The sequence below is a fragment of the Cajanus cajan genome, chromosome 6 (genome assembly GCF_000230855.2).
Source record: "Cajanus cajan strain Asha chromosome 6, NIPB_CcT2T_4, whole genome shotgun sequence".
Lineage (NCBI taxonomy): Eukaryota > Viridiplantae > Streptophyta > Magnoliopsida > Fabales > Fabaceae > Cajanus > Cajanus cajan.
The window spans coordinates 40379441-40402076 of NC_138522.1; the positions used below are offsets into that span (position 1 = coordinate 40379441).

The 22636-nt window shown below is 30.0% G+C and overlaps 1 protein-coding gene, 1 long non-coding RNA gene and 1 pseudogene across 6 annotated transcripts; 2 read left to right on the plus strand and 1 right to left on the minus strand.

Annotated features, from left to right (window-relative positions):
* The first annotated feature begins 440 nt into the window (after positions 1-440).
* On the plus strand, positions 441-14856 carry LOC109807574 (uncharacterized). Of its 5 annotated transcripts, XR_003805091.2 has the most exons (5): positions 441-652; positions 1619-1800; positions 6848-7084; positions 7899-7991; positions 14737-14856. It is a non-coding gene; the product is annotated as an uncharacterized LOC109807574 (long non-coding RNA). The 5 variants fall into 5 exon arrangements; XR_003805090.2 differs by lacking the exon at positions 14737-14856 and having other exon boundaries at positions 443-652; positions 7899-8132; XR_003805092.2 differs by lacking the exons at positions 7899-7991; positions 14737-14856 and having other exon boundaries at positions 448-652; positions 6835-7380.
* On the minus strand, positions 2103-7082 carry LOC109807573 (uncharacterized; annotated as a pseudogene).
* A 4092-nt stretch (positions 14857-18948) lies between the features above and the next one.
* LOC109806855 (GRAS family transcription factor) lies at positions 18949-20854 on the plus strand. Its single transcript, XM_020369386.3, has one exon. It carries the CDS (start codon positions 19032-19034, stop codon positions 20490-20492), a length of 1461 nt encoding a protein of 486 aa, XP_020224975.1. The 5' UTR covers positions 18949-19031; the 3' UTR covers positions 20493-20854.
* Positions 20855-22636: the final 1782 nt, after the last annotated feature.

The window sequence follows — 22636 nt, forward strand, 5'->3', positions numbered from 1 at the left end:
AAAGATTTTTAACCTTAATTTAAACATCAAAAATCTTTTTACAAGTACAAAGTAGTGATGTTTTGAAGTTGAGAATTGAAAGTTTTCCATTAAAAATTTCTTGCACTCATTTCTAGTAAGAACACATTTTTTTGAAAAAAAATATTATGTATTTATTATAATATATATATATATATATATATATATATATATATTATTATTAACAGTGGATAGGATAGGTAGGTTGTTTTTGAAGTTCACTGTTATTTTACTCTTTTACTCTTAAATTAAGGTTTACAACCACCTATAAAGTTATCTTCGCATTTTCATTTTATCATTTTTTATTACTTATTAAAATAAAAGAAATGTTGGACGAGACATGTTTCGAAATTCAGAGTATCCCTGTCTAGGTTCAGCCCCCTAACACGATACACGTGTTCATTTATATAGAGATAAAAGGTTAGTAAAACTCCACGAAAGAAGAAAAAACGTCACTTGCTATAAAATACGCCCTTATTTAAGTTGCGGAATAAAGGGGTGAATAACCAAATTCAAAGTTTGCAGATTCTATCAAACTTAAGTGTTGTTCCATTTGTAGTAGTAGTATTGTTTGGCCGGACTCCAGTTTTGATTCGTTGTTGTTTGAGCAAAAGCTTGGACTCAAGTGGATCTGGTACTTTGCCTGATGATTTCTGTTTATTTCAAGTCATGCATGACGCTGAATTTCCTTTGACGATTTTGATTGTATGAGTTGAACTTTATTTTTGTTACCTTTTTATGGGTTTGTTTCTGTTGATCCTTTTCTCTATTCTTGCCTGTTGAAACCAAATACATACTCTTGTGAATATGGTTAGATGTCCATAGCTTTATTTTACTTGCAAGATTTTAGCGTCATTCCTGCAAAAGCATTACTCTATATTTATTTTCTCTATTGTTTTAGGGAGAGAGAGGAAGGGGAAGGGGAGTGTATTTGAACTTTATGAATTATTGAAATCAGAATTAGAACTTTCTGACCCTTCTTAGGAATCAAGAGAGGCTTTTAGGGCCGATCAAGAGACTACACATCGGTGTATATTTTGATAAATTTCAAAAAGTTAATTAATTCGTGAAATTATTTTAAATTTAGATTTAAATTTAAATTTAAAATAATTATTTTATTAATTAGTAATATTAAAATTTAAAATTAATTGATCTTAATTATCGTGATTAATTATAACTATGAAAGACCATTTCTTCTTCTTATATAAATATTGAGTTTCAATAGATTTTATAAATAGAGATTCAATACTACTCTACTCTCATTTTTGGATTAAGAACTTATTAGTTTGCAGATAAATCTTTTAGTATAATGCATTGTACGTCTCAGAAAAATTCAGATTCGTCCTTATGTTTTCGGTATCCATGGACAACACAAATAAAGATGTTAATAAGATAATGAAATTTCTTCAGGACAGATACTTGTTTTTGCATAGCCATTGAACTGTTTTAAATTATTTTATGTTATTACTGAGAAGCCAGAAGAATGACCTTTTGTCGGTGACTTTGAATTTCAAGTCACGATTTCCTTCAAACCTGAATGATTTTGTTGTTATCTACTTGTCTGTCTCTAACATTATAGCTGCTTAATGTTCATGTTTAGGTGCTATGATGACTAACACAGAATAGAGAGGCTGCTGGGAGAAGTTGACTGCGGAATAATATTTTTCCAATACATAGGCTTCTGTTCTATAATTAGAATCAACCTGTTTGAATCTCATGCAAGCTGAAGATGCTCTTTCACAATAATTGAAATTTGAGGCACTAGAAGGTTTTGTAAACCAGGTAATATAACACAAGATATTGAATTCAGGATTTCTTATTCCAATTCATAATACATCAGAACTGCATGCTTATTTCGTACTTCACTTTCACAGAAATGAAAACTCACATATCAATAAAAATATCAATAAAAACATCAAGAGATTCATGGGAAGGAAAACTGGCAAATAAGAAGTTGATAATGGCTAGATTGTTGGACATCCAATTTAATCAACCAGAAGTTACTACAATCCAACATTTGGGATTCTAGAAAAGAAAACGTCTTCAATCCAATACATATCACGTGCCTTGATCAAGTTTTGGGTTCATTTTTTAAGCTTCTTCAACCTCTTAACTGCTTCCCTAAGGGTTTCCTCATCCTTGCAGAAAACAAATCTGACAAGATTCTTTCCCTCTTTTGGATTCAAGAAAAACAAACTGCAAGGGATTGCCAGCACCCCCACCTCCTTAAGTAGATATTCACAAAATGCAACATCATTTTCTATTCCAAAATATGTGTGATCTGCCAACACCATGAATTGGGTGGGAATACCTTGAAGCCAGCAGCCTTTAATCCTTCCACCAAAATATCCCTCTTTGCCATATAATCCCTCCTCAACTTTACATAGTAAGAGTCTGGTGCACTAAGAGCTACTGCAGCTGCACACTGCAAAGGATTGGGGCTCGAGAAAATGAGATAATTATGTGCCTGTCGTAGTCCCCATGTCAAGTGCGGGGGTGCTATGGCCCAACCAATCTTCCATCCTGTTAAGGAGAATGTCTTTCCCAAGGTGTTCATTGTCACTGTCCTTTCAAACATTCCAGGCAAAGAAGCCATCGAAATGTGCTCCATATCATATGCCAACTTGCCATAAACTTCATCAGCGAAAACCAGAACATCATTCTCAATGCAAAGTGATGCAATAGAATTGAGCTCCTCTAGAGTGAACATCTTTCCAGTAGGGTTGTGAGGAGTATTTACAAGTATGGCGCGGGTATTCCTCGACACAATGGACTTCAATTCTTCAATTGGGACAACAAAATTTGGAGGATGCAAAGTGATGCTTATTATTTTTGCACCAGCCATAGTTAAATTGGCTGCATAACCACCAAATGAAGGAGAAAACATGATAACTTCATCACCAGGATTTATTAGTCCTAACGAAGTCGCAGCAATTGCTTCTAAGCACCCATTTGTGACTGTAATTTCCTTATCAGGGTCTACCACTAATCCAGTATCTTTCTTAAATCTTTCAGCAATAGTAATGTTTAGATCTGGAACTCCATAACCTCGTGCATACTGATTTTTTCCATCCCTGATTGCCTGAATTGCTGCTTCCTTTATAAACTCTGGACCATCGAAGTTGGGAAAGCCTCGTCCAAGGTCAATGGTTCCATCTTTCAAGTTGCTTGCACCTCCTCTATCCTTTTGGAACTTCTCTAAGCGCTTCGCAACCTGACAAACAAATAACAATCAGCAAGAAATAAAAAGGCTACTGGTCATTTTTATGCTGTGTTTGATTTCACCAAATTCTCTTGCTTACAGCAAATATAAACACCCTTGCCATGATAACAAGCAATTCAATAGGAAATATGAACATAATTAAACGAAAATGAATATAACAAGGTTCATTTTTAGTGTGTGAAAGTTCGTATAATGTGACCCATGTGCTTGGTTGTGAGATGAAAGTGCAGTGAAAGGAGAAAAAAAGAGAAGTAGGTGAGAAATATATTGAAAATGGAGTTGTATAGTAGGAGAGAAGTAGAAGAAAAATTAGTTTTTATTGATTAATGTTGAATTAAATAAAACGGTTAAATTGTTTATAAAAATGTTTGTTAAAATTTGGTTATTACTTTGAAATTAATCTGTATATTAATAGATTATTTGATCATGCGGACAATTATGAAACATCACATGTCATATAAGTATGAGTGAGAATGAACTGAAACAATTCCAAAATAATTCAAAATTAGATATGATAATTAACTTATTAAATTTTATTCATGAATTAAATGAGATGAACTTGAATTAAAGATTTAGCATGATAAATAAATGAGTCAAAACTTGAGTTACATATAATTCAATGCATTTAGTTCATAAATCAACTTGGTATATAAGTATAGAATTAACTTTATATTTAACTTTAACTTATTAAAATTTAAGAGAACTTTCAAAACTTAGTTATAAGTTAAGAATAATTAAAGAAGTGAATACTTTAGAATTTCTTGATTATGGATTATTTTTTTTATATTATTTTATGCAAGATTGAGTAGGTTTTATTTATACACCTTAGTTGTAATTATTTCTTTAGAATCATAGTTTGTAACATTGCAAAGCTAATAGAATAAGTTGTGTTTTGTCTTAAAAAAAAGTAAAAAAAATTTTTTATTTAAAATCTATTATTAAATTAAGCTTTTGAAATTATAAGATTAAAAAAATTAACTCTCATATGATTTAAGCTACCGAGTTAAACCGAATTACTAGCGAATTTCAACCAAATCGAGTTTAAGCTAAAAAAAGGTTTATATTGAACTTAAGTTGAGTTGTGAGTTAAGTCAAATATTATTAAGTTGAACTAAATGGAATTTAACTCAATTTGACTCATCTGTAACCCTACATATAAGGGCATCACAAAGAGGTTATTAGCATTGAAATTTGGATTTTGTTACGTAATCGATTACCTAGTTACAAGCTTCATTATATAATCAAGTGTCAATAAAATGACGAAACAATATGGTAAAAAAAATTTCTCTTCTCCACAAGTCTTCTCTATTTAGTGAGTATAAAAAATAATGAGACCTTCCTTTTTATTGCTTTGGCTTCCCTCATTTTCAACTAATCCAAACACAAATTCAAAACAATCTTCTTGTCACCTCCCAACCCTTTCACTAGCTTACTTCATCCCTCCCCTTATATCAACTACAACAAATGAAGACTAAGGATATACTCTAGATAAATTTTTCAATAAGACCATTCATAAGAAAAAAATATAAAAATAAAATAAATCAAGCTTTTCTCAAAAGTTAAATAAAATCGTAATTTCACTAAGAGTGAGATAAAAAAAAAAACAAAACTTAATACATGCATACATTAATTTTAACTAAACCTCTACAGTCTACCAAGTGATATGGAGTTGGTTAGCACTTCTACATTAAACTATACTATGTTGTTGTTACTGTAATTTCTATAGATAATTTTTTTTAAAATTTAAATCCATTTTACATAGCTTCTTTTTCTTAGAAGATAGAAGTGTTTTTTTTTTTTTTTTTTTTATCTACCTTGACACTAAGGGTCTATTTGAAATTTTGGTTGATTGAAAGGATGAGAGATAACTTTTTTTATTTTATTTTATAGTTTATGAGCGGATGGAAGGGATTCAAAAAATAATTTACTTTTATATCCTTATAATTTTAAATTTAATAATATAATTAAGAATATTTTATATATTATATTAAAAACATTTTAAAATCTCTTATGTCTTTCCAAATCTCCCCACTATTAGAGGGAGCTAAAATTGAGTTAGAAGGGATTTTGCTTCCCTCCCCTCCCAAAAATTATCTCCTCCAAAAACTTAAAACAAATAAGAATTTTTTTTTAAAAATCCTTTCCATCTTCTCCTTTTGTTGTACTCCAACTAAATACCATGTAAAGGAATTAGTGTAAATTTTTTAATTTGAATACTATATTTTTTTTTTCAAGTATCTCTGATCGAGGCCGTACCCGGTCAAATAAAAAACAATTAATGTAGTACTAGGAAGTGACTCCTAGGTCGTCTCCCAAGGACCAATTGTCTCAGTCAAAGGTTCAAACACACAGTGGGGGGGGTTGGTTCAGATTATCGAGTTAAATAAAACGAGCAGAAGTATGGATTACTTGCAGTAATTAAAATAGGTCAGACCCCTGAACATAATGCACCTCTGATTTCCTTGGTTCACAACAAATAATCTGTCCAAACATAATCCTGTTCAGTCCATGATTAATCAACTAAGCGAAAACTAACATGAGACTTCACTACACGAATTAAGCAAACGTGAACCTTGCAAGACCTCCTTCCCCGGGATTAAGCAACCTGAGATACTGAACGTGAACAACCCAGAGTCATTAAGCATGGCTCAGATGTTGAACGCCTCAGAACAGAGATCCCACAAGGGAGGATCAAGCGGAGCAGAAATGCAACGCACAGAGAACCTCTTTCAGAGGATTGCATTCTGTCCAAGGGCCCAAACCCTGGGATTTAGCCCTCCATTAAAATAGCAACAGAAACGAAAATACAAGAAAACATGAAAGTGGCAACAGCAATGCAAGCAAAACGTAACAGAGAAGAGGAAGAAGAAAACGAAAATGGAAGCAGGAACAAAATACAAAACGTGAATAATAATAGCAAAACGTGAATGTTCAGATACAAGAGGAAGATCAACCAGAAAACAACCAGAAACCGTGAAGAACAAAGAGCCACCAGCATAAAACGAAAAAAAACAAAGTTCCAAGAGAGACAACAACGTGGTCACATCAAGTCTGCATGTGGGTAGCTGCTCCTCTCCCTAGAAAAACCCTAATAGAGTGTAAAAATGGGCCCCCACTGGTCTGACCCGAAAATACAATAAAAATAAACGAAAAAGAAAATAAAATGCTGATATGGCATAAGTGGTGCAATGGTGACATGGCATGTGATGTGGCAGATCTTCTTGAAGTCCAAAAATTTATTCCAAGCCCAAATAATTATTAAATTGCCCTGAAAATAAAAATTGGGATAATAAGATCCAGAAAATTCAATTTAGTTAAAATATGAATTACCGGTCCAATTAAAGCCCAAATAGAAAACAGTGCAGAATATAAACAATTAAGCACAAATCAGAGATTAAGATAAGCACAGAAAGGTAAGAAAATAAGGGAAAATAATGACTCATCAATCTCATTATTGTTTTTTTGTCTTTTTTTTTCTTTATCACGTCATATTACTCAAAGTACCTATATTTCTCTCTCTTTTTTAATCTCTTTCAAAAAAAAAAAAGGATGTCCAGAGAATAAAAAAATGAAGAAATTAATGAAATCTAAAGGGTTTATCCGCAGGCAACGCATATATGGATGAGGAACAGAGAAAGTGGTAGGTGTATCCACGAAATCTAATCGTGAATAAATGAAAAAGAATTTGACAGGCTCACATATATTGGAAAGCATGTGCAAAAGCTAGCATTGATAAATAGATGATGAAAGTGAAGTTTTAGAGATAAAGAGGATGCACCTGCATAGGATGATGCCTTTTCTGAACGGTGGTGGTTTCATTTTCAGTGGAAACTCTGGACATTGGTATGGTTTAGGGAATTTCCGAATTAGACTGTAGCTCCGATTGCTTTTTGGGTCGATTCAAGAGTTGGAGTTAGGACATCCAATTAAAACAAACAAAATTACAAAAACAGTATCAAAAAAATTATTAAATGTGCTACACGTGATCAACTTTTCTAGTTGAATTTCAATTTGTACTATTTTTTTTCTTCACAATTTCGAATAAGAGTAAGAAAGACAATTTTTTTCTCACCTAATCTGTATAATAAGACACAGTTTAAAAGAAAATATAATATTTTTTATGTGGTATTTTACAATTTCTTTAAAGTATTAATTTTTTTTAATCTTTTACTCTTATTAAATATTGTGAGAATATCTTGAGAATCAAATGTTGTCTTCCACTTCCTAAACTTTTCGATTATTATTTATCAATTTTATTTACATTGGTGTATAATTTTTTTCCCTTTTGATTCGGTGTATAAACTTTCACATTAAGTAATATCTCAATCTCTCTCTTAAAAATTTAATAATAAATTAAGAATATAAAATTGATACATCATAATTTATTTATAATTTAAAAAAATTAACTAACATAATTATTTATATTAATATGTGTAATCAATTATAATGTCTTATAATGAAAATTAGAGGGAATGTAAAGTAAAACATTTGATATTATGAAACATTAAAAAAAATATAGAAATTGTGATAAAAAAAATCGTGATATTAATTTTTTTTCTTGTGTCTAGGGATATCTGTTTAGAATTTAGATCAGTCTTTTTGAAAACAGTAATGTTTAAAATTTTAAAAAATCGTAGTTAAATTTGTTCTTATTTAGGTGTGAGGGGGAAAAATGTTTCTGCCGTCCTTGCAAGTTGCAAGCATCATGGTGTGGGCCGGAACAGCCTGGAACAACAAAGCCCATCCTCAGGTAGTACCGTAATTTAACAATTTGGGGTCTACAAATATGAATTATCGTTGTGCATGTTTGAACTTTGAACTACCATTTAAAAAACACATGTATCTTAATCATTCTGCATCCAATAATAAAGGGTTTAATTTTTATATACGGATAGTGTAAAAGATTAATTTTTCCCAGCTCAAAAGTTTGGTTTGGTCATTTATGTGAATCAAACCTGACATCATAAAAACCTTAAATATATAAATTTAATATTAATATCATAATATATATATATATATATAAATATTAATATTATATAATTAAATTATAGAATAAAAGTGATATAGTTGGTTAAATATAAAAGAGGTAGTTACTGAAATGTATTTTTTTTATATAATAGGTTTAGATATAAATGTTTCATTTTTCTCTTAAATTTTGGTCTGGCTCATCCCTTATCTCTTGTGTGGCTAGCCCGAATGGAGCTCAGCTTCTCTATTTTTTTTTTAATATAAATTTTTGCGTTAAATCCAAATGAGCCCAATCTATCCTTTTTCAAAAATATTTTGTTATTTTGAATTTTGGGCTCAACCCAACGACACAAGTCATTTTTTATTTATAATTATTATGAAATTGGGTATTGGGCCTAAATCCCTCTCTCGGGAAATGATATTAATATGAACATAAAGCTAATTATCTATACTAATATATAAAGGGGATACACTTTTTTGTAACAACTTTGGTCTCTACTTTTTTGGACTATTATACCTTTTTATTTTAAAAAATTAGAAAAAATATTTTTAATCAAATTTAAAATCTTGAAACTAATTAATTTATACTAATATATAAAGAGATTTTACTTTCAATAATTACTTTTAATTTTTATTTTTATATGATCATTTTATCCTCTATTTATTTTTTAATAACTACTTTTTATAAGTAACTTCTCATTTATTTATTTATTTTTTCAATACAATATAGGCACGGAGTGTCTTTTTCCTGCTAGTATCAATAATAGATTTAGTTTCACATAATTAAATATTTTATTAATACCAATATACCTAAGATTCAATAAAATTAATTCCCTAAGTCCACAAAAAACTAGAACTAATCACTCTCATGCTTAATCTAGTTAATTACTTATTTCTTGTAAATAACTAGTTTGATTAAATTGGTATGATGATTAGTGGTTAAATAATTTATTTATCTAATTATTGTTGAAATGTTTATTACTCCCATGCCTGTCTTATTTATTAAAAATTAATCGTTAAAAATTTAATTTATAATAATCAAATTTAAATGTTCATTACAACAAAATTTATTATTACCGACAATTATTTAATGACAACACATTAATTACCTTTATTTTATTATTTAATAAAAATATTAATGACTAATATATAATGGCCACTAAATTTATATCACACCAAAATTTACTATTAGCGGCAATTATTTATTAAAAAAAATTTTAGTCCCACATCAAACAGAAATAAAATAATTAAAGAGTATATAAATGGATGATAATTCTCATCTTACAAGTTTGTTTTATAGGGTTGAGTTAGACCTATAACTTACTATTCTAAGTTGGTATGAGATTACTCACCATTATCAAACTCAATAGTCCCTAAACTCGAGGGGACTGACTATGGATAAAATAATTTAAAAAAAAAAAAGAAAATTTTAAAAAATATATAAGTAGAAGACAACTTTCATCTTACAAATCTCACATCAACTAAAAATAAGATAATTAAAAAGAATATATCAGTAGAAGAAGAGTATTTATACTCATCTTACAAGTCCCACATCGACTAGGAAGTAAAAAAATATCACAAAAAATTATATACTTTTTTTGGCCATTATAAGGTTTTTACTAGCATTTAGAATAATTGTCATTAAATATTTTAGCAACATTGCATACAATGGCTAATGTAGAAATACCGATAAAAGATTTTGTAGCAATTTTTATTACCACTAAAAATCATATTAAATACTATTAAAAGTATATTTTGTTGTAGTGATTGTGTTAACATGGTTAAAAAAAAATTAAATGCTGCATCTAATTATCCCTCACCAAGTACTTATTTTTAAAATCAAAACCATCCAACAAATGGGGAATGAGTTAAAAAGGAAAATAAAAATTAATAAAATAAAAAGATATTTTGAAAGAAGACAGCGAGTGTGAACAAGCCTCCATTTGCTTTCCAAACTTTTTAGATGTTGCTATTTCCTTCATTTTCTTCAAATAACTTGGTTTTGCCTCATGACAAAAAGAAACTCTAGATGATGCTTTCAAGTTTTTAAGTGAGAGGAAAAAAAAAACACTTCAAGTCTTTTCAACTTCAAATAAGATATTTGTTGATTCTTTCCCATTAAACATGACAATTAAATAGTTCTCACAGCCTCTTTCTTAGTCTTTAAGCCCTTTAAATAATCTAGGATGAGAAGTGTGTGAATCACTGACATCATTAGGCTTCAGTTTTAACTTTTTCTTCCTAAATTTTTAATTAACATCTAACTACGCTGATGAGCACACTTGAAATGATTTAATTAGTATATGGAACTTGGCCCGGAAATAGAAAAATTAATAATTTATGGGTGATTATTGCATCTATTTATGCACTAATCATTCAATTCATCTATACCTAAATCAAACTATTTTTTTCAATCATAAAAATAAAACTTAAAAATAGATTAAATGAATTAAAATAAGAATTGTGTTGCAAGATAGTTAGTAAAACTATTCATCGTAATTTTAAAATTAATGGGGTCAAACTATTAAATCAATTAAAAATGGTCTTAAGAATCGGGACAAATTCTTCTAAAAATATTCTCATGCAAGAAGAATTTTTTTTAGATAATTTCTTTCATTAACAAGTAAAGCGTTAAGTATTCATCCATAAATAATAATTAACATATGATTTTCATTTTAATTAGTTATAATTATTTTTTCAAAACAAAATATTGTCAAGTAATTTGAAGAGTCTTAAAGTCGAATGAATATCTTTAAAAAATGAAAATAAATAATGTTGACGCAAACTCTTGTCAGTGACTACTTAATTAAATTAAGACTTTCTTTTAATTAATGCAAACAAATTTGTAATTAATAACTTTTGTAGCATAACTTTGAGACGTCACTTCACCGACAACAAAATAATTATTAAATTAATTTTTTATGATTAGGCAGCTTTTAACCGAGGTTAATTTGCTTTCTCTCGTAATGTATTAACGTTTAACGATCATATACTCAAGATCAAAATAGACAAATTAAAATGAAATTGGGGTTTAAATTAATATTCCTGAGAATAATCGTTTATCGCTCAACGAACATCCATATTAATTATTGAACAATTTAATAGCGATGAAACCAGACGGCTTATATATTCATTATCCAAGTCAAAAACACACTCTAGTTGGCACATTTCGCAGAAAGTAAAAAAATTATCCAATGTGTATTTGAACACAATATTAATGTTTTGGCAACTTCTTTGCTACATGATATATGCTCGCATATACCAAGATATAGAGATTCCTTGTCTCGTGCAAGAAACCGAGATTCCCTTATAATTTTTTTAATGCAAACTATGATTTATACTGCAAGTAAATCACTATAGCAGATCTATATGGAATATGTGTTCCAATGACCAGTTACTGGCTTTTAGGAGGCAAAACTTGACTCTCCCACTGTAATCATATACATTAATGTACAAACAACCTCATGTTTAATGTTTCCGTTGTCCATTTCTGAGTTAATTGCGATTTCTTAAATTAATTAGGTACTTCTTAATATATCATGCACCGAATATACGTTGTTACCCACTTCTGAATTATTTAGGATACATAAATGTGTGCAAATCACTAAATTAAACAACTCATGTAACCAATCAACTCCATCTAGCTAGGAGATAGGGATCCAGTGGCAAAGTTTGACCTAAACTCCATTTCAATTTTGTATAAAAAGTATTAGAAATTAATTGAATTCCCAGAAATTATAGATCGAACTTGGTGTACTGTCCCATATAGACCCTAAACCATATAACTACATTTTTTTTGCTGCCGATATATAATAATAGTTACTTAATCATCAAATCATGTAGACATTGCTTTGATCATGCTTAAATTTATTTATGTGGTTACTGGGTTTAGTGTTAAGAATTAGGACTATAAAGTTAATTAATTATCCACTTGTAGACAAGATAGGGTTAGATATATAAGAGCGAAAGTTGGGACTCCTTTTGTGAAAACAAATAAATAATAAAGAAGATAAAATTTCATGTTCATCTTACATGCTTCGGATATATGTCAAGGACACGAAGAAATACTTAGAGTTAATTAGATATAGGTAATTTCATAGTTAGAAGTTGTTAAAAAATATAATTTGGGCTTAGGTTCGGTACAAATTACAACTCTTTCAAGTTCAAATGTTCTAAAATTTCAAAAGAGTTACGAACATTGAGGTCAACATGTAGGATATATCATACATGTGCATAACATTTTTCTTAAGAAGCTAGAAGATTATATTAACATAAAAGTGGGAATAAGGCATGTCAGTAGATGCAAGATTGAGCTAATAATGATCAGGTATCGCATTAGTTAAAACTTCAATGTAGGCAACCAAGTAGAGACAATGTACCAAATTCGATTTATCACTAGGCTAAATAGGAATAATTGATAAACTATGTAAAATGATATGGTAAGATAAAGCAAGTACTTTGAGAGTATAAGAGATAACTAAAGAACAACCCTAACATCACTTGAACTTGAAGGAAATTATAAGTTGATTCGATTTATTACAACAAAATTTATTATTATCAATAATTATCTAATGATAATAAATTAATTATCTCTATTTTATTATCTAATAAAAATATTAATGATTAATATTTTTTTAAAAGAAATTAATGATTAATATATAATGACTACTAAAAATGTATTTATATTACATAAAAAATTTATTAGCAAGAATTATTTATTAAGAAAAATATAAGTCTCACATCGACTAGAGATAAGATAATTAAAGAACATATAAGTAGATGATAACTCTCACCTTAAAATTTGTTTTGTAGGGTTGAGTTATATCTATAACTTACTATTCTAAGTTGATATCAGATTATTTACCATTATCAAACTTAATGGTGCTAAACTTGGAGATGTATTAGGAAAAACCCAAATTCCACATTGACTATTAATAAAATAATTAATTAGGAGATAAAATAATAAAAAAAATAAGAAATTAAAGAATATATAAGTAAGGAACAACCCTCATCTTACAAGTCTCACATTGACTAGAGATAAGATAATTAAAGAGTATTTGTACTCATCTTATAAGTCTCACATTGACAAAAACTTATATACTTTTTTCAACCATTATAAGAATCTTTACTAGCATTTAATATTATTTTTTATACATTTTTTCTCTAAAATTTGTAATTGTATTTTAATTTGATATTTATTTTCCAAATTGTTTTGATTTTTTTTTTTTTGAAAATGAATGCAGAAACTATATTCTAGTTATACTTTTATTTTTAAAAATAAAATTATATAAAATAAGACCCTTGAATAATTTATATTTAAAAAAACTTGAATAATATACAATTAAGTTAACAGCATACTAACAAATTAAAAAAAATGTTAAATATTGAAATTCTATCTACTTGTATAAATTGTATATAAAAAGATTAAAATATTAATATACACACCGTTATTTTATATTATAAGCATTATATGTAATATATGTCTCAATAGGAGTATTTAGAAGTTTGGATATTCAAACCAAATTAACTGACTGAATTATTTTTTGTAAGATTTTTTTTTTAATTGTTTAGTTCAAATCCAATCCTACCAACTCATTCATGAGCGAGTTAAGTAACAAATTTTAATTTTTAAATTTAACCCAATTCAATATATATATATATATATATATTTTAAAAATAAAAAAAAATGTCTAATCTCATCTCAAATTACCTCTCTATCTCATACACAACACATACATACAGGAAAAAAGAATATATAATTCATTTTTCATAAATTGTAACAATAGGAACATTTAATTTAGATTATTTATTTTTATGATCGTTTTTGTGAGTTTAGCAACAAGTTGGGATATTTTCTTTAGTCAGGTTCAAATTATGTAACACAATCGGAATGTTTAAAATGCAATATTAACTCCTAAAAAATATTTTGCATTATTTTGATTTTTAATTTAAAAATGTATCTTTTTTTTATTTCAGTTGCCTAGACAATGCTTTTAAGTGGTATCTACACCACTAAAATAGTGTATATCTATATTAGAGAACCAAAATAAAATAATTTTTAAAGACTATAATTGAATTTATAAAATTTTAAAAGGTCAAAAATATATTTTACTCATTTAAATTATTAATGAAGATTAAAAATATCAAGTAATTTTAGTATTTTAATGTGATAAAAATATATTTAAACATATATTTATAAATATTGTGTTGATTATGAGGTAAATATATTAAATTCACTAGTCAGGATTTAACTTAATTTATACCGTAAAAGATGTTATTAAATGCAATATATTTAAAATGATTAATTACTTTGGCATCAATACAATTATATATATATAGTGAATTAGTGTAATACATTCGATGAGATGAATATAATAATTTCTCAACACTGTTTAAGCAACAACTGGCAGTGGCAGATCAGAGTCACACCTGTGCTTGGAATTTTCGAAACATGACATTTGAGGGCTTGGAATATAGTTTCTGATATTTTCTTTTCTAATTCTTTCCATTTGACATTCGCTTTGCAGATTGGGACTCAACTATATAGGCAGCTCGACTCTATATTTATTAGAACTTGCGAACCAAATATTCTCTTACCTGCTTCATAATTATTTTATTAAGTCCTTCGGAGAATGGGTATTTTTTTTTATAGCATGTATCTACATGTAACCCTAAATTCTATTTTATAAACATAATGCTTGACATTTTAATTATATATATTGCCTGTTTAGGAAGAAAATTTTTAAAAGACATAATACACCAATGGTTCAAATTTAAATCAATGTAAAAAATCTATTTGTAGATCATTTGGATTTGATGTAAAAGAACTCTTTTTACGTCAATTATTTTTGAATTGATGTTAAAAAACTATTTTAAATTATAAAATTATCATCACATCACTTTCTACACTAATCCTTTATATAACTGATATAAAAAGGTGTGGTAAAATATCATTTTCCCCCCACTAATACTGGTTTAATTTACTTTTTGTGTAATAGGGATCTAGTTCATGGTAAAAGGTTTAATTTGTCTATATGATAACTGTGCAATTACCCTTGTTAATTCAATATCTTTAGCCTGCAAAAAACATGTCACCTAAACATTACATCTACACGCACGTTTTTCGATTGCAATAACAAGAAATAATGTACCCAAAGTCTTCTAATTTGTAGGATATATATGTGAGAATTTTTCGAAAGTTAATAAGATTAAATATGTGTCCTCCAAATTACTTTTGGAGTAAGTACTTCTTTGTTTCATAATTTGAATTTAGGTCATGGATGTCCTTGCGTATGTCCATGAGAAGTGGTCACATATATATCTTGTAATCTCAGTCAGGGGAATGTGATATGGTCCTCTAATGGGGACTTGTCAAGCTCCACAATGAAGGAGTTACACGACTATAAGTATCTGACTGATTTATGTAATTAATTAGTAAACAAATTATAAGTGTTGTTTTTTAGTATTTTTCTATTAAAAAAAATATTTTTAATATATATTTTTTAAAATACTTATAAATTTTTATATATTCAAAGTTTAGAACAAAGATATAGTAAATACACATCTTTGAATGGTTAAATTTAAAAAGTTTATAACTTGATCGTTTTAATCATAAGGTCAAAATGTAGTAAACAACCCATTAAAATCTTTATTAGGTTGTGTTTTTATCAAGACAAACTTAGAGTAAGAAGTTATTCCACAAGATCTCCTTTTATCCTTATGAATTGATGTTGATTTGAATGATTATTGATCTTTATTTTTGGGAGGTGGAGGTATATGTAAAATGATTATGACGAACAAATTAGTCTGATCTATCTAATATTATTGTTCATTTTGTTATATATACATTTTTTCTTGTTAACCACAATTATTTGTTTACATTAATTTTATAATCATTATAATTAACATATAAAAATAAGTTATCTTTCATGATTATTACTTTTTAATATAAATATAAATATTAAGTTGATATATATACCAACTTAATTGTACATATTTTCTAATTATTAATAAAGATTGACATATTAACTTGATTACATACATATCGAGATATTAACTTAGTAATATATATAGTCAAGTCCATATCCAATTGTTACATGTCATGTACTATATATTCTAAGACAAGTGACTAGCCTAATTGGAAGGAAACAAAAAATAATATTGAGATGAGTGATAGTTCTTTCTTTGTATCTACGATCCATGCGTTTAATTAGTTGTTATGAATAATATGATGACATGTTAACAACCATGATTAATGACAAGTGATTTTGTTTGCCGCCCAAACGGGATTATGAGTGATGAAAAGGGAGACTGCCTCACAAATATGGGACTGCCTCCTTGCCTGGTTTTGAGGGACATGCCGGCCATTGGATTAGGTGTACCTCTTTCGGTGCATTTATGGGTAAACACAATCCCATTAAGTCAACCACTGACTTTATTAGTCCATTCATAATTATGTGTGTTACTGATGTCATTGTACAAATACTATTCTAGCACCTTCAAAACATATGGCTAATTATTTTTAATGGGTGGGCGTGCCCATGCTTAACAAAAGGGTTTTAAGCATTAGTTGCAAACCCGACAAGTCAGTGTCATTTTCAGATATGATTTTGTAGGGTTTTGCATCATTTATGGAGTTATTTTCTTTGGTTCCTCGTTGCCGACCTCATAAGGCCATAGTAACTTCTAGGGAAAACATACATGTCTTGAACACTGTAAATTCAAAAGGTAGACGCATCGCATCAGATGTCTGAAATATTTTGCACTTGCGGTCACTCTAATTTAGACGTAAGTGGATTTTGCTTACAAAGAGTAACTTTATTGATGTAATTTGTAAAGCTGTTTAAGTTAATATTTTAGATTTTTATTGACCCCTTTATGAAACATATTTTTTTACAAAGAGCAACTCAAATACATGCATGGCAGAGACGGATTTGGGTGGAGGAGTTGTGCACCTCAAACACATTGCTATCACTTGAATATGGATACTGATTTTATTGCTTTTCTTTTATTGTTGTATAATTTGTGTCTGCTTTTGCTATAAGCAACTGTTGTAACTTAGGGTTCACCGTTGGCTCACACATCTTCATATATTCTAGAAGAATAACTTTTGTTTCTTAAGAAAAAAAGTTAAATGAACTCGGTGTGGTAGATATATAGATATATGATTTAAATACTTTCATTAAAATGTAGTTTTAGTGAATTAAAAAAATATTTATGTTAATTAACTTCATTCTTTAGACTTAATTTTAAGTAACTAAAAACTGTAAAGTATTTCTTTTAAAAAATATTTATTAAACTTTAAAATACATTATATTTTTCTAATAAAAACTCTATACCATTAATTAATTGCTTAACGTAAATATTAAATATTGGTGTTAACAAAGTTGATGAAAAAATTGCAACATTCTATATGTTAGTTAAGATTTTAAATTTTTTACTCTTTATTGACTTTTTTATTTCTCATTAAATATTTTAATATACGCATTGATTAAACAAAATATACGTGTAAAATATGTTAACTTAATTTCATAATCTTAATATTTAATTTAATAAATCACTATGGTTGATTTAATAGTGAGAGATCAAATTAATATGTACAAGATTTTAAGTGATTTTAAGTTTAAATTCTATTATTTTTATTATAATTTTCATATATAAAATTACGTTAATAGAATTAGGGAAAAATGTTGGTTTGATTAGAGTTCAAATGTAAAATAAAGTCACACATAAATTAATGTTGAACATAATGAACAATATATAAGTGAAAAAGATCTACTTGTATAGGTTTTGATTAAGATTATGTGGTATTAAATTCACTTGTGTAACAAGTTTATTCACTACTCATCATATATATAGATGCTTTCCAATGTAAAACTTTCTAGCAATGGCATAAAAAGACTTGACTACTTAATGTTAGGTTAAGATGTGGTGTGAAACTCACTTATGTAATTTATTCACTATCTATGAATAGAGTGTTTCTTAATATAAAACTCTTCATTAGGAAGGGAAAATTAAAAGAAAATAATTTGATATTCCTATTATGATTCTCCCTCTAATGATCTAAAATAATTAATATACTTAAAGTTTTTATTAGAATCTAATATCAAATTCATTTTTATAATTTATTATTCATGGATGGAGTGTTCTGTAAATCTTCGTAATTGACTTTTGAAAAAAAAAATATTCCTATTATGTTTCTACCTCAAATGAACTAGAATAATTATACAAATGATACCAATCTAGAAACATAATTTTAAGACGGCCGTACGTGTGTGTGTGTGTTTTTCATCGAAGTTATTATCTAGGATATATAAATATATATTTAATTTATATTAAATTATCTTAATCCCTTTTCTAATTAAGGTGTGGGTTTGAATTTTATTTTTTATGAACATTATAACAAATATAGAAGCCTCAGGAGTGTGTCATTGGTGACATCCATAATTTTTTTTTACACACTAGTTGCCATAAAATATATGAAGGCATGAAGCATATATGTGATATGTGAATAATTACGACGTGACCTCGAAGATTAGAAGGGGGAAAAGATTCATTTTTTTAAATGAGACATGACGTGGAGGGTTCACCGGGTATTGAAAAGACGATAAAAAAAACATGAGAAATCGCGTCAATTTACTAACAACGCATAAGCAATATCTATTTTTGGACTCCCACTGTCTCATGCACCAACTGCTTCTCCTCTCAATCCCTCTATAAATCCCCACACATAACTTCTACTAACCACACCTACAAGCAGCTACAACCTCTTTCTTTTTTCTTTCTTTCTTTCTTTCATATATAGTCAACTCAGCAACCAACCATGGAGATGGAGATAGACATGATGGACATGGATACTATCCACAACCTCGACTTCTCCGGATACAGCACCATCACCAACACCACCCCCTCTTCCGAAGACGACTACGCTTACTGCACCTGGAACCACTGGTCCCCCCTCGTCAACTGGGACGCCTTAACCGCCACCCCGGACGACTTCCACCACCTCCTCGACTCCATCGTCAGTGACGGCGCCGTCGAGGACAACCTCAGCCCCGACAACGTCGGAAGCAACTCCGTGACGGAGGAAGAGGATTTGAAGGGTCTGAGACTGGTCCACCTCCTGATGGCCGCCGCGGAGGCCCTCACCGGCGCCACCAAGAGCCGCGAGCTGGCTCGAGTGATATTGGTTCGGCTCAAGGAGTTGGTGTCCCACTCGGCGCACGCCTCCAACATGGAGAGGCTGGCCGCGTACTTCACCGACGCGCTCCAGGGCCTGCTAGAAGGCGCAGGGGGTGCGCACAATAACAACACCAGGCATCATCCTAATCATTATCATCAAAATGACACCCTCGCGGCGTTCCAATTGCTTCAGGACATGTCACCCTACGTCAAGTTTGGACACTTCACAGCGAACCAGGCCATCCTGGAGGCCGTGGCCCACGAGCGCCGAGTCCACATCGTCGACTATGACATCATGGAAGGGGTCCAGTGGGCCTCCCTCATGCAGGCCCTCGCCTCCAACAAAACAGGCCCACCCGCGCCGCACCTCCGAATCACAGCATTGTCCCGCACCGGCACCGGCACTGCCCGAAGGTCCATCGCCTCCGTGCAAGAGACTGGCCGCCGCTTGACCGCCTTTGCCGCCTCCCTCGGCCAGCCCTTCTCCTTCCACCAGTGCAGGTTGGACTCCGACGAAACGTTTCGCACTTCCTCTCTCAAAGTGGTTCACGGAGGCGGAGCCGGAGAGGCTTTGGTCTTCAACTGCATGCTGAACTTGCCACACCTTAGTTACCGTGCTCCTGATTCAGTGGCCTCGTTTTTGAGTGGGGCGAAGGCGTTGAAGGCCAGGCTGGTGACCGTGGTGGAGGAGGAAGAGGAGGCGGGGTCCAATGTGGGAGGGTTCGTGGGAAGGTTCATGGACTCGCTGCATCACTACTCGGCCGTGTTTGACTCGCTGGAGGCTGGATTTCCGATGCAGAGCCGAGCCAGGGCCCTTGTGGAGCGCGTTTTCTTGGGTCCCCGGATAGCTGGGTCGTTGGGCCGTATATACCGGACGGGGGAAGAGGAGGAGAGGGGGTCCTGGGGGGAGTGGTTGGGTGCGGCGGGGTTCAGGGGAGTTCCCCTAAGCTTCGCTAATCATTGCCAAGCGAAGCTTTTGCTGGGCCTTTTCAACGACGGATACAGAGTGGAGGAGTTGGGGAGTAATAAGTTGGTGTTGGATTGGAAATCTAGGCGCATGCTTTCTGCTTCACTTTGGACTTCTTCCCCAGATTCTCATTAATTCAAATTAACTGAAACCAAGTCATAAACCTTTGTTTTACTTCTTCTTCCCTTTTATACTAGTTTTACTTTCACAATCTTTGCTACCTAACATGACTTATGAATGTCACCTAGTCCCACCACCTCAGCCTCACCTCCTAACACTTCATTTTCTTCCTCACATTTTTTTCTCTCTTCACATTCTATTTTGAGTTCCTCAACTTTATACAGTCTCTATAATTTCAAACCAAACTCTTTTTCATACTGCCCAAATCCTCTACTACATATGTTCATATATGTAAATGTAACCAAACATGTACATGTTCAATTCATGCTTCGCTTTACTTAATAGGGGAAAAAGGAGTAAGGGGCCTTCCATTTCAATTTGAGGAATTGTTTTCTTGCTATCAATTTGTACAGGAATTTATACAATTGTGAGAATGTTATTAGGAAACAAAAAAAAAGAATATAAGATAAAATAAATAATGTAAAATTTATTATACAATTTGGTATTTAAATAATATATGTAATATTCTTTCACGTTTTGGTATGAATATGAGTTATCATTTCGTAATAAGTTCGTGTCCCCTCATAATTGCTTGATTGCTACGAGTCATGCTAAAATATTAATTAAGAAGTCCATTGCCATTGCCAACTGTATAAACATTAATTCCTGTTTGTACAAGAGGAAATAATTATAATTACAGGGAACAGGAAGAAATAAGCGGAAAAAAAAACAAGCGAGAGGTAAATAAGAAATAAAATAAAAATTAAAGATATAATTTGTTTGAATACTAGATCAAAAGAAAATAAAAGTCAAGATATAATTTTTTTTAATGTTACTATTAGAATAACTTGATTCTTAAATCCTAAAATAAAAAAGGCTAACGTAATCAATTATACTCTCCTTTTAAGTGAAACATATAATCTATTTTTCACAAAATGAAAGAAAGACATCAACTTCACTTCCAACTCTTTCACCTATATATCCGAGGAGAAATTTTATTTTGTGGACTCCTCTAAACTTTTTTAGACAGATTTTAGTCAAATTAATTAATCAATCATCACTCGTTTTCTCTTCTTTCAACTGTCACTACACTTTCATCCTATCAAACAGGGTATAAATGATATATTTGTTATAGAAAAATATAACTGTCCATCCAAATTTGGAGGGGGAGAAGAAATGAATAAAAAGGAAAAAAATAAAGAAGAATAACAAATTAATATAATAAATGATGCAACGAAAAAAAGTATAAGTTGTTTTATTTTAGTTTTTTTTTGTAAATAGTTGTTTTATTTTTTAACAGTGGTTTTCCCCTTTCCTCCTGCCAAATAAATATATGAAATTAAAGATTTGAAAATTTTCTATTTTTGAAATTTTCAAATAGTATGTTTGGAAGAATAAAAAGAACGCCTACCTCTGCTTTTATTTGTTTATTTTTTCTTTTCATTTGTTCGGTATACTGGAATTGTTATTTATTTATTTTTTCAAACACTCTAGATTGTGTCTTGGAATTGAGGATAGGACAATCATAATAGTATACTATAGTTAAAAACATCTTTAAATTGTGAAATACGATGTGATTTATGTTCTTGTATTAGTGTCTTTATGAAAACCCACCGTACAGCCACAACCATCGTTATTTGAAAAGTTGTTAAATAGATTTTTTATTATGTTGTTTTTAAAATAATTTTTGAAATTATTTTAAAAAATAAACTTCAAAAATATATATTTGCATTTTTAGTAAAAATAAATAATTAATATACAATGACATTATACTACATTTGATTTTTTTTTTATAGTATAGATGATGACATATATATTTTTTTTATTGAAAACACAATCACTCTCAAAACTTAAACGCATTATAAATTAACTACACAAATCTTTCACCAAAAATACACTACATGCTCAAATCTTAAATTCAAGATCCGTTAAACTTAAATAACTTCACTTTTGCTAGTTGATTCAAATGGGCTCGACAATATACTACGAGGGTTTGTTGATTAATTGATTGTGTATTTTTATTTATACTAATACAACTTTTTTTTATATTTTTTTATAGTCTTGGTAGTTAAATTATCTATAGGTTTTGATTCTCTGTTTTTAATTTTTTTATAAGAAAATTAAGTCTATAGTTTTAAAATTAAGTAAAGTTTGACCTT

Bases quoted from the DNA above. Each gene is read 5' to 3' on its own strand.
- LOC109806855 (XM_020369386.3), top strand. From the start codon at position 19,032: ATGGAGATGGAGATAGACATGATGGACATGGATACTATCCACAACCTC.